The sequence below is a fragment of the Pseudonaja textilis genome, chromosome 15 (genome assembly GCF_049901715.1).
Source record: "Pseudonaja textilis isolate UNSWEBS1 chromosome 15, rPseTex1.2, whole genome shotgun sequence".
Classification (NCBI taxonomy): domain Eukaryota; kingdom Metazoa; phylum Chordata; class Lepidosauria; order Squamata; family Elapidae; genus Pseudonaja; species Pseudonaja textilis.
This window is the reverse complement of record NC_142004.1, coordinates 3,435,872-3,448,240: the sequence shown is the minus strand read 5'-3', so window position 1 is coordinate 3,448,240 and position 12,369 is coordinate 3,435,872. Positions and strand designations below refer to the sequence as shown.

At 47.1% G+C, this 12,369-nt stretch overlaps 1 protein-coding gene across 22 annotated transcripts in view; it reads left to right on the top strand.

The window, feature by feature from the left end:
* The window catches only part of CIT (citron rho-interacting serine/threonine kinase), a 93,279-nt gene that overhangs the window by 50,610 nt on the left and 30,300 nt on the right, over positions 1–12,369 (top strand). For 17 of the 22 annotated variants that reach the window (XM_087913188.1, XM_026718629.2, XM_087913185.1 and 14 more), the window contains 3 exons: positions 293–346; positions 8,785–8,982; positions 10,603–10,796. In XM_087913188.1, the coding sequence (XP_087769314.1) occupies positions 293–346; positions 8,785–8,982; positions 10,603–10,796 (446 nt within the window). The remainder of the gene's footprint in view (positions 1–292; positions 347–8,784; positions 8,983–10,602; positions 10,797–12,369) is intronic. The other 5 variants (XM_087913189.1, XM_087913186.1, XM_087913202.1 and 2 more) reach the window with 1 other exon arrangement.

The following is a 12,369-nucleotide window of genomic DNA, read 5'->3' as shown; positions in this document are numbered from 1 at the left end:
CCTCCCCCAAGCTCTGTTTACTCTTTGGACAGTCAAGCATATAACTTGGTTATTTCACAGCACCAACCTTCCGTTTCATGTGTGGTTTTTGCCACCACGTCATACATACACAAGCCACCCAACTGGGTGGTTGTGGTTGTTGTTTTGCCCAGCCAGGACTAACAACCTGCAGGATCTTCCCTCCCTAAACTTTGCTTGCTGGTAAATTGTTCTGTGGTTCATTTAGCAACAGCTGTTGGATGCTGCCTCTGATGTGTGCAAACATTGATGATCAAATTCTTACCTCCTCTAGGCACATAGAGATGAAATCCAGCGTAAATTTGAAGCCCTTCGTAATAGCTGCACAGTGAGTATTCAACCCAGATCCTTGAATTATTTTGAAATCAAGAGGATGAGGAAGGAAACGGTCCACACACTGTGTTTTGTCTGCTCCTTGGAAAGACGAAGGCTTCTAGAAAGGGAGTCTTTGGCTTCCCCTGAGCTAGCAGAACCGAGACTGATCTGAATTGTTCATTTGAGAATCTCCAGGAAAAAGTGTATATATATATATATATATATAATCTTCTCTCTGGAGCTGTGGAAGCTTTCAATCTGGCCTTGGCCACTTCAAAAAACCAAAAAACAAAAAAAAGGCCAAAACAATTGGAAGGAAGGGAAAAAAAAATATCTCATTTCAGTGCAGCTAATAAGAATGGTTTAAGCAGCTGCCACAAACGATGGGGACGATATGACATTTCCGGAACTGTGGGAAATACCTTGTACCCGAACCCTCGGGCATCCAACCAGGCCTTGCCGTCGCTCAGACGATACTCCCTCACCCTGCAGATTAAACTGGGAGCCCAGCAACCTTCCATCCTTCTCGTAAGGGAGGAGCCTTTTCGGGACCGTCGCTTTTGGGATGGCGACACAGAGCGTTGCCTCTCGCTGCAAGCAGGGGGAATGGCTGCATGCGCGGATGCCTCTCGCCTTTTCTTTGCCGCAGGTTCCCCCTTTGGATGGGGGGGGGGGAAAACACGCCGAGCCACCCCGAGGTTTCTCTCTCCTCTCCCCCTCCCCCCCCTCCACATCATGCATGCAAACGCTCGCCTCCACTTTTCCTTTGGCTGCCGGCGGCATCTTGAGCGAGCCCCTCTCGCCGTCTCTCCAAGGCTGCAACTTGCATGCGGAGCAACGCATGCTAGAACACGCACCCATGAAACGAACGGAAGGCCCTCGAAAGAAGGGTTTTGCAACGAGACACGCACGCGCGCACACGCACACAGGGAGGGGTGGGCTTCAAAAATTTTTAGCAACGGATTCTGGGTGGGTGTGGCCTAGTCGGCCTCCTGCATCACAGCGGGAAGGGGGGGGGTGTTTTTTTCCCCCCTCTCTGGACTCCGGAGGCTTTCCTTGAGTCTCCGGGAAGATGAAAACGGCCTTCCTTGGGCTCCGGAGGCTCTCTGGAAGCCGGAAACGGCCCCATTTCTGGCCTTCCCGAACTTCTGGGAGGCCCGTTTTTCACCCTCCCCGAGCCTCCCTGCACTTACCTGCATCCAAAACGGGCCACATGGGGACTCCTGGGAGGGGTGGGGGTGGGGCCAGCCAGGAGTTGGATTTGGGGGTTCTTGGAACTGCAGAACATCTTAGCTAGGGGCTGTTCTGAACTCCTGCAAACCCCCAGCAGCTCACCCCTATCACACACACACACACACACACACACACGGCAAGGGAAGCTGACATTCTCCAAAAATGCCCACTGGCTTCTGAGTTCAGGTAGATTTTTGAAGTGGGGCAGAAAACTTTAAAAAGGAAAAAAAAATGCATGCGATTTTTAAGACGAGAGCTGTGCGTGCTTCCAAAGCCGGCATGGGTCCTTTTGGTAGTGGTAAGAACCAATGACGTCCTGTTGCTTTCTGAAGAAGTCATTCCTCTTCCCACTTGCTGTTTTTAAACTTCTTAAAAGTAAGTTCCCGGAAAAGAACAAGGCCCAAGAATTCGTGGCAAAGATTGGGCCTCCCCAAACCGAAGCCAAATCACAAATCCGTTGTTGATGTTTAGAGGGATAGAATCGAGATCACGTGAAGTGTTCGTGCCACTTGATGATGCCTTGGTTAATAAGGCTACGTTTGGAATATTGCGTGCAGATTTGCTCACCGCGATGTAAGAAAAGATGTTGAGGCTCTAGAAAGAGTGCAGAGAAAAGCAACGAAGAGGATGAGGGGACTGGAGGCTAAAACATATTTAAAAATCAGTTGCTGGAATTGGGGATGTCTAGATGAAAAGGAGGACTAAGGGGTTACATGATAGCAATATTCCAATATTTGAGGGACTGCCACAGAGAGGAGGAGGGAGGTCAAGCTATTTTCTGAAGCACCTGAAGACCAGACAAGGAACAATGGATGGAAACTGAACTAGGAGAGATTCAACCTGGAAATAAGGAGAAACTTTCTGACAGTGAGAACAATCAACCCATGGAACAGAAGTTGCCTTTGGAAGTGGTGGGAGCTTCATCACTGGAGGCTTCCAAGAAGAGACTGGACTACCCTTTTTCAGAAATGGTGTAGGATCTCCTACTTGGTCAGGGGGTTGGACTAGATGACCTACAAGGTCCCTTCCAACTCTGTTATTCTATATTCAATAGGAAAGAACTCGCCTTCGGAAGTTGTGAGAGCTTCATCCCTGGAGGCTTTCAAGAAGAGACTGGGCTGCCATCTGTCAGAAATGGTGTAGGGCAGGGGTCTTCAACCTTGGCCACTTTAAGACTTGTGGACCTCAACTCCCAGAATTCCTCAGACAGCAAAGCTGTCTGAGGAATTCTGGGAGTTGAAGTCCACAAGTCTTAAAGTGGCCAAGGTTGGAGACCTTCTGGTGTAGGGTCTCCTGCTTGGGCAGGGGGTTGGACTAGATGACCTACAAGGTCCCTTCCAACTCTTTTAAACCCCGTGCCTCTTTCTGTAGTGTATTAATATCCAGGCTGCAGACCGGCTGCTAAATTCAGAAATAGCTCGGAGGAGGCTGTAAGTCGCTTAAGGGAGTTAAATCTGGAGAGCTAAAATATCCGTTACGGCAAACTCATTGACCCAAGCTTGGAACGGTTGTTTATTTTTTTCCTGGCGTGCCTTTGCTATCGGTGCTTTCTTCAATCAAAGGGCTGATCTGGTTGGGCACCGTTCACCAAAACGGCGTTTGCTTTCCTGGGGAATTTTAAAAGTCTTTTTTTCATTAAAACTTGGCTGCTGCTTTTATTGCTGCAGCCGAGTGGTTTGGTGCCTCGACAGGACCAATTTTGCTCTCCTGGTTATATTTCTTAGCAGAGAACAGGAGGTGGAGGCGCCTGGTGTTATTCTTAGCTGAAAATATTATGCTAAACATGGGCAGCCAAGGGTATTTATGGCTCGTAAGGATGCTGGGATGTGATTCATGAAAACATGATTGTGTTGTATATATATAGATAGAAGAAGCATTTTGCGTTAGATCTCTCAAATTCTATCCTGTTCTCCAAGTAAGGGACAGCCCACCTGCCCAAAGATCAAGGAAAATAAAGTTTCTTTCATTTTATTTTTATTTTGTGTGTGTGGGGGGGGAAGATTCTCCTTCCTGAACCTTCTCCTCCATTGGTTTCTGCCTGTCTGTTTTGCCTCTTCCACCGAATTCGTTTCAGAAACGCTGCAGCCTCTTAAATCTTTTACACTTCTTTTACACCAGGGAGCAAAGAAGGCATAAGGCAGCACCGCATGAGTTGAATTGGAAAAAGGCCCTGGTCCTTCCGATTTTAATTTTGTGCTTTTTGTTTCTTCTTCTTCTTCTTCTTCCAGCTCTTTGAACAGCCAATGTACAAATCAGCTATTCCAAGGACTGGATTTAAAAGAAGAAGGAAAAAAATGTACATGCTTTAATCTTTTATTTTATATTTTTAATTTTATAGGACATAGCATGCCTTATTTTAATTGTGATGCTTCTGACAGGAATGAACAAGCGAACAACGGATGGTGGAACTGTCACAGTGTACAAACAGATAATCAGAGTTGGAAGGGACCTTGTGGGTCATCTAGTCCAACCCCTTGCCCAAGCAGGAGACCCTACACCATTTCTGACAGATGGGAGTCCAATCTCTTCTTGAAAGTCTCCAGTGATGAAGCTCCCTCAACTTCTGAAGGCAACTTCTGTTCCACGGATTGATGGTTCTCACTGTCAGAAAAGTTCTTCCTTATTTCCAGGATGAATCTCTCCTTGTTCAGTTTCCATCTGTTGTTCCTTGTCTGGCCTTCGGGGGCTTTGGAAAATAGCTTGACCCCCTTCCTCCTCTCAGTGGCAGCCCCTCAAATATTGGAAGGATGCTATCCTGTGTCCCCTGGTCCTTCTCTCCACTAGACTAGCCATGCCCAGTTCCTGTAACCGCTCTTCATATGTTTTAGTTTCCAGTCCCTTAATCCTCCTGGTTTCTCTTCTCTGTACTTTTTCTAGAGTCACAACATCTTTTTTATAGTGTGGTGACCAAAACTGGATGCAGGACTCTAGGTGTGGCCTTACTAAGGCTTTATACAGTGGCATTACCTAATAGATATTAGGTATATCGATGTTCTGTTTGTTCCTTGTAGAGGCTTATGCAGGTAATCCTCAACTTACAACAGTAGGTCTAGTGCCTGTTCAAAGTTACCATCGCATGAAAAAAGCGACATGACCATTTTTCACCCTAACGACTCTCCTTGTGGTCATGGGATCAATATTCAAACACAATTGATTCATATTTACGACGGTCACAGTGTCCTCGAGGAGGTCGCGCGATCCCCTTTTGAGACCCTTCTGACAAAGCAAAGTCAACAGGGAAGCCAGAGTCGCTTAACGACCGCTGTGACTAACTTAACAAACCGCAGGGATTCGCTCAACAGCCGTAGCAAGGAAGATGGTAAAATGGTGCAAAACTCACTTAACAATTCGTTAAGCAGAGACGTTGGGCTCAGTTGCGAATGTACATCGAGCACTACCTCTTTGAAATAATCTGGGGGCCGCTGGGTCACGACAGTGAGAACAATTAATCGGCAGAACAACTTGCCTCACAAGGTTATGGGTGCTCCAACTCTGGAGGTTTTTAAGAAAAGATTGAGTGGCTATTTGTTTTTTGCTTATTTATTTATTTATTTGGTCTTTCCGTTGCTTACAAGATAGTAGAGTATAAGTAAAAACATAGTTATGAATACGTGGATACATATAAGAAAATTTTTTAAAAAATAAAAGAAACAATTGCCCAGAATGGTAGGGTTTCCTTCTATAGCCGGGAGGGGGGAGGGGGGATGGGTTTGGACTAGAAGACCTCCAAGGTATTAGTATTTTAGTATTTTTTGATTTGTCAATCACTTACAAGATACAGGTATAAGTATCTACATAGTTATGAATACATGGATACATATAAGAAAAATAAAAGAAACAATAGGACAGGGACGGTAGGCACGATTGGTGCGCTTATGCACACCCCCTGCAGACCTCTTAGGAAAGGGGTGAGGTCAATGGTAGACAGTCTGAGGTTAAACATTTTTGGGGTTTGGGGAAGAAACCACAGAGTCAGGTAGAGGATTCCAGGCATGGACCACTCTGTTGCTGAAGTCGTATTTCCTGCAATCAAGTTTGGTGCGGTTAACCTTGAGTTTGTATCTATTGTTTGCTCTTGTGTTGTTATGGTTGAAGCTGAAGTATTCATTGACAGGTAGGATATTGCAAGGTATGATTTTATGTACTATACTTAGATCGGACCGAAGGCGGCGTAGTTCTAGGTTTTCTAGGTCTAGAGTTTCAAGTCTGGTGGCATAAGGTCTTCTGCAACGAGTAGAGGAGCGGAGAACTCTTCCTGTGAAATTCTTCCAACTCTTTTATTCTGTTAAACGATCATAGTTTCCGGCCAGGGACGGGATTCAACCGGTGTAACAACCGGTCGAATCCCACCATTGTTTCCAGCCAAAGAAAAGAACTTGCTTTGTTCTCTTAACCTGCGTAGGAAATGTTTCTTTGCCAGCGATGAGTAGCTATTTACAAAGTTCAGGGTTTTTTTTGGTTTTTCTGTTTAAAAAAACTCCTAAATGTCTCATCCATCTTGGTACATAAGGAGTGCGTGGATAGCTTTCAGTGCAGTAGTGTCAGCGTTAGCCTCCAGAAGCCCAGAAGAGAACATTTCAGCAATTCCTTCTGTGTTCCTCCTAAAAGTTCAGGCGCTTGGGGTGAAGGCTAAAAATGCGATACCTTTGGCTTGCGATAGTGGATTTCTGAACAAAAAATCGCTTCTGGATGAATTCAGAAGGTGGCTTTCCTGTTAAGGGACAAGATTTCTTTTTCCGCTTTAAACATTTGCTTCTCGTGGTGATGTCAAGGCGGAGAGCAACTACAGGCAGCCCTTTAACATACAACCCTAAGGGAACCTGCCCATTACGGTCACGGGTTGTAACTGTCATAAATATCAGCGGTTTGACTATGGGCACAGTTTTGGCGAAAAACCAGAAGTGCCAATTTTCAACAAGTTTCTTAAACAAATCAGTGGTTTACTACGGGCACAGTTTTGCCAAAAAAACCAAAAGTAAGTGCCAATTTTCAACAAGTCTTTAAACAAATCAGTGGTTTACTATGGGTGCAGTTTTGCCCGAAAACCAGAAGCCAGTGCCTGGGTCAGAACAGTTCATCAATAGGATGATAATAATTCTGTATATTCCTGCTTTTGCCTCTGGCCCCTGCTCCTCAGCACGTGCTCTTCACATAAATCTGAAATTATAAGCAAAAGTATTTTCTGTAATGATTACATAACTACCAATCGGTCTATCCGCCTATCTAAGTTACCAAGGTAACCCTGAGTGTTGTACCAAGTTTTATAACTAACCTGCAGCATGGGAAGGGGGTGTGTGAAACTATTTTCTTGTTTATGTCCTCGCATCCGCAGTCTGCTTCACTAGTGAATTGAAATTCAAATGTGTCAGGTGTTAAATTCTTTTGCAGCCACGGTTCATTTCCAAACGATACGAGAAGCTACTCATAGCGTTTAGTCATACCCGGATCCTTGTACAGATGGACCAGTGGATTTAAACAAGGAATACTTGGGGGGGGGGGCCAGGGGAGATCACAAATCTGTGTTAGCCACATTTCAACAGATACAGTGAACCAAGAGAAGATGCTCTTAGGTGGGCAATATCTAAGCACGGGAGCCACGTGCTCAGGATGTTTTTGAATTGCTGTGTGACATTTGCCCGGTTCTTATTCACGTTGCTTTATTCCTCCCGTCGATTCTTCCTCGGTTGCCGGGAAGAAAACGAAGACGCGACCATTGGTTGGGGAGTCACAACCACGAGTGCAAGTTGTGTGCATTGGGACAACTTTTGAGAAAGCAGTGTTGTCGTTAGTTGGCCCGGTCAAGCATGGTCTGGAAGCCCTTCCAAAATCCTGGGGGCTTGTGCTTCAGCCGCGCAGCATGTCTTCGTCCAGTCGTTTCCCTCCCATGTTCTGACCGGCGGTCTATCCAGCAGCATTCGAAACATCTGGGGTGGACCAAAGGGGCTCATCTTCACTCCCATTCTGCTTCAGTGGACCCCAGCTTCCTTTGCTTCGTAAAAGCCTTGTCGCCTGTCTGCCTCTCACTGACGCGCTTATATTAGCTTTGCCTCTCTAAAATGTGTGTGAATGGAATGGCAGGTGCTCGTCATATTTCACCCTGAGGTTTTTAACTGACCACCGAACCCTAAATGGTAGAGGGAGGCCGGTTAGCTGTTGGCATCACCCTGTGTCCTGACCCATCTCCCCAAACACGACAACCCCCCTGAAGTTAACTCAAAGATTCCTTTATGAGGAGTGCCGGCATCCCCGGCACAAAAGTTTCTCTCTCACCGCAGGCTAACAAGTCTGTCCGGCAAGGAGATGAATAGTTGTCTGCCACATCTATTCATCTCCACCCCCTGACTTTTATTCCCAGAGCTAGGGTGGGGCTTCGCTAGCAGCGGTGGCTCTTCCGTCCCAAGGTCCGGCCCATAGATTTCCACTGCTCTCCTCTCCTCTGCCTTCTGAGAATCTACACATCAGGCACTGGACCCAGCTATTCCTCCTCTTCCTCAGCAGCCACCTCCAGACCTGGGGGCTGTTGACTCTCCATCGGAGGGCTGACGGGCGGCCCAGGCTCCGCTTCCGTCTCTCTCTTTCTGCCAGTTCCATTCTCTCTTCCCTCTCAGAGCTTGATGCTGGCACCTCCTCTGATTTGGCTGCTGGAGGTGCCAGCGACCGACAGGCCGCAACACTCTGGTTTTCCTCTCTTGTTGAAGTAATCTCAAAAGAGTCACCAAACAGATAATCTGCCTCTCTTCCAAGGCCTCTCTACAAGTCATCGGTGTTCCTCTCACGGAACTTAGCATCTGTGGTCCGCGGTGAGGATAATACCAGGTTGGGGAAGATAAATCAATTTGCTTTATACCGTCATTTGAACATCTGCAGATCTGGCCAGGCAACCGCAGGCTGCCGATTGCGCATTGCTCTTGCATTCTTCCAACCGAGGTCGTAGCATGAAAAGTAAACCTCTTACGTTGAGGTGTATCTTACACGAAACGATCAAAGGACAGCAGATCTTCAACCTGGTTATGGGTTTAGCTTCAACCCCAGGCTAATTAAGCATGTGCAATTTATTATTATTATTATTATTTTGCAAGGCTGCATGATAAACTTCCAGAATGCCGTTTGAGGATGTTTGGAAGTTGGCTGTCGGAAAACTCGTCGGCTTTAAGTTCTCACCTGTTTCTGAGATTTGTTTTCTGTTTCTCCTCCCGGCGTGTTGTTCTTTTCGTGTAGGTGATCACAGATCTGGAAGAGCAGCTGAACCAGCTGACCGAGGATAACGCTGAGCTGAACAACCAGAACTTCTTCCTCTCCAAGCAGTTAGATGAAGCTTCCGGGGCAAACAACGAGGTGGTTCAGTTGCGGAGCGAGGTTGACCATCTCCGTCGCGAGATAACGGAACGGGAGATGCAACTCACCAGTCAAAAGCAAGTAAGTCCTTCCAATTTCAGCTTACAAAGGCCAGTTCTTGCAAACTCTCTGTTGTGGTTAGCCGGCAGCAGGTGCGGACAGCTGAGGAGAGCAAGGACTCAGGTGAGGGGCCAGGACCGTTAGGGAGTGGACTGCTGCCTTCAGAGATTGTGGGGGCTAGCAGCAGCGATGAGGAGGTTCCCGAGGAGCCTGTGCCAAGTGCGCGTGTGCGCAGGATTGCTCGGAGAAAAGAGCAGTTACAACATGGGCGACTCGGGAGTAAGGCTGCAAGGTAATGCGCCCCCCCCTTCAAGAAGATAAAAGCCAGCTGTGAAGTGAATGTTCTTTGCAGGAAGCAAAAACGTTTTGAAACTCAGCCTCGTGGACATTACTGTATCTTAATCTGGTATTTGAACACTCTTGTGTTGTGAAATGTTATCTGATTCTTGGGAGTCTCGCACAATTTTGGCGAGGCTTGTGCTTATCGAAGTTAATCAGTTTGCAGCAGCCTTCTAACCGGGGATTCGTAAGACTCATTAAAAGGTTTCTGTCCCCTTTGGTTCATGTTTGTTTTATTGGAAAAGGATTTGGGTCAGAACAGTCTCGTTCAACCACCTAACTAAATGCAGATACTTATTGAAAAAGGCTTGGTCCTTTTTCAGTACATATCATTGAACAGGCTGTCAACTCAAAAAAGATTCCTATGCCTGTTTTAGTGTTGCCATAAATGAGGGAGGGAGGGGGAAGGAAAGGAAGGAAATCTGGAAGAACAGTGCGGCAGTTTGAAACCAGAAGTACATTCCAACACTTATCTTAAAATGATTGTAAATAAGCTACAGGAGCTTTTGCCCGGGAAAATATTTAATTGGAGAACATGATTGAGGACACCCAGCCCGCGAATGTGCTAAATTGGAGAATCAAATTTATCACACACCCAGGGAGGAGAGGGGAAACAGGGTCACAGGTGAATGTAAACGATGTATGCCAGAGTTGGCTTCATACAGAGCGGTGCCAGCATGTCGCTCCTAATAAATCCTTCAAAGTTTTTTGAAGTTTGGCTCGAGGCTCAGTATTTAATTAGGGCGATTGTTGGAAACCTGACACAGGTGGTATAAACCACTGCATAAGGCTAATTCTTTCCCATTTTATGACCTGGGAAGCCCTGCCTCAGATTCTTCTAATGCTGCTGTTCCACTCTCCTATCTAACATGCACCATCCGGAACCGCGCCATCACGCGCTTCTTTCCTCGAAGAGGTTCAGTAAATGTTAACAACCTCTCTGTAAGGAATCTAAAGGAGCTTTATTTTAGACTAGGATTATGCTCTTGAGCTGAAGAGCGGTGCGGTGGCCCAGAGGTGGATCTCTCGCCTCACAATCAGGAGGCTGTGAGTTTGATCCTAGGTAGAGGCAGATTTTTTTTCTCTCTCTCTGGGCCCGAGGAGAAGATATCTGCTGAACAAAACTCCGTACTGGCAACAGGAAGGGCATCTGGCCAGGAAACACTCCGCTCCATTCAGTTGCCAAGACTCCATCCCGCAAGAGATTATGGGTTTGTTTGTTTTTTAAAGGAGATTATGCTCTTCAGCTGAACTTCAGGGGGATTTAAAAAAAACAAACCTCTGCTGGGGATTTATTTTTAGACCATGGAGGCCTTAAAGACCACCTGTACCATGCTGGAGGAGCAAGTGATGGATCTGGAGGCCCTGAACGATGAGCTCTTGGAGAAGGAGCGCCAGTGGGAGGCGTGGAGAAGCGTCCTGGGAGATGAGAAGACCCAGTTTGAGTGCCGGGTGCGGGAACTCCAGCGAATGTTGGATACAGAGAAGCAAAGCAGGTACAACGGTCTCTTCGGGTTGGGTTCGGGGTGACCGTAAATCGGTGAAAAAGGAAGGAGTCGAAAAACGGTGTGTGTGTGTGTGTGTGTGTGTGTGTGCTAGAATCCACCAGAACCTCTGGAAGGCAGTGAGTTCAATGAAGGAAAATATTTGTACCTCAGGATTGAAACGAGGAATCCCTGGCGCTCTCTGAGCTTGGTGGTTTTCTTGGGGACGTTTCATGACCCAGCCAGGTAACATCATCAGTGGTAGAAGGGAGTGGGGTTTGAGGAGAGGAGGAGGATTGTGGGGTCCTTGGTGCCCTCTGAGTTTGGTGGGTTTTTTTTTGCAGATGTCTCATTATCCAACTAGGTAACATCATCAGTGCTAGAAGGGAGTGGGGTTTGGGGAGAGGAGGAAGAAGAAGAGGACTGAAGGGAGCTTGGTGCTCTCAGAGCTTGGTTGTTTTCTTGGGGACGTTTCATGACCCAGCCAGGTAACATCATCAGCGGTAGAAGGGAGTGGGGTTTGCAGGGAGGAGGGGGACTCCCTGCTGCTCTCTGAGCTTGGTGGTTTTCTTGCAGATGTCTCGTTATCTAGCTAGGTAACATCATCAGTGGTAGAAAGGGATGGGGTTTGCTGAGAAGAAGAGGAGAAGGATGCTCTTGATGCTGTCTGAGCTTGATGGTTTTCTTGCAGACGTTTCATGACCCAGCTAGGTAACATCATCAGGGCTAGAAAGGAGTGGGGTTTCCGGAGAGGAGGAGGAGGAAGACCGTGAAGTCCTTGGTGCTCTCTGAGATTGGTTGTTTTCTTGGGGACGTTTGACACACACACCCCGTTTTAAATGAAATATCCGTTCTCTGGGTGAACTTTACAGCGTAATATTTTTTTTCCTGACGCTTTTTCAAGGAGGACACGTGGACGGGTGACGGTGGGAAAGGTTTTTAAGAGTTTCAGGAAGCCGGGCTGTTGCAGCCTCGCTTTCTAAACCCAATTTATTCTTGGGCTCTTAATTAACATACATGGGCTATATATACAGAACTTTGTGCAAGAAGAGCATGACGTCTGAGAACAGAGATTGGCTGTTCGCCAGCCACCCCTCACACACCGCCACCATCTGGCCCTCGTTTGCCTTCCGGATTCTCACGGTGCCAACTTGGTCCCCTCTCAGCCGAGCAGGTGTGGATAAGCGGCATGGAAACCTAGGAAGAAGAAGCACCGAATTGCCACTTACCGCTATTTTTTTATTTTTTATTTTTAACGGAGGGACGATGGAGAGCCTGCTGTCATACGGCATGACGGTCTGGTTAGGAAGCCGTCCTGCTTCGGGCAGGAAGGCGCTACAAGAGAGTGGCGAGGACGGCAGGAGAGACGATAGGCAGATCGCTCCCTTCTACCCAGGATATGGCCATATTGCAAGCGCTGCTTGAGCCGGGCCCCCAGGATGGTCTGGGACGCTACACGTTCCCTTCACGAGCTCTTTTCCTTCCAGGAGGAAAGGGCTCTGTGGTGCCCAAATGCAGAACATTCCTGATTCGGTCACCGTTTTGTTCCGTACGCCATCAACCTTGTCAATTCTCAAGTTTCCTC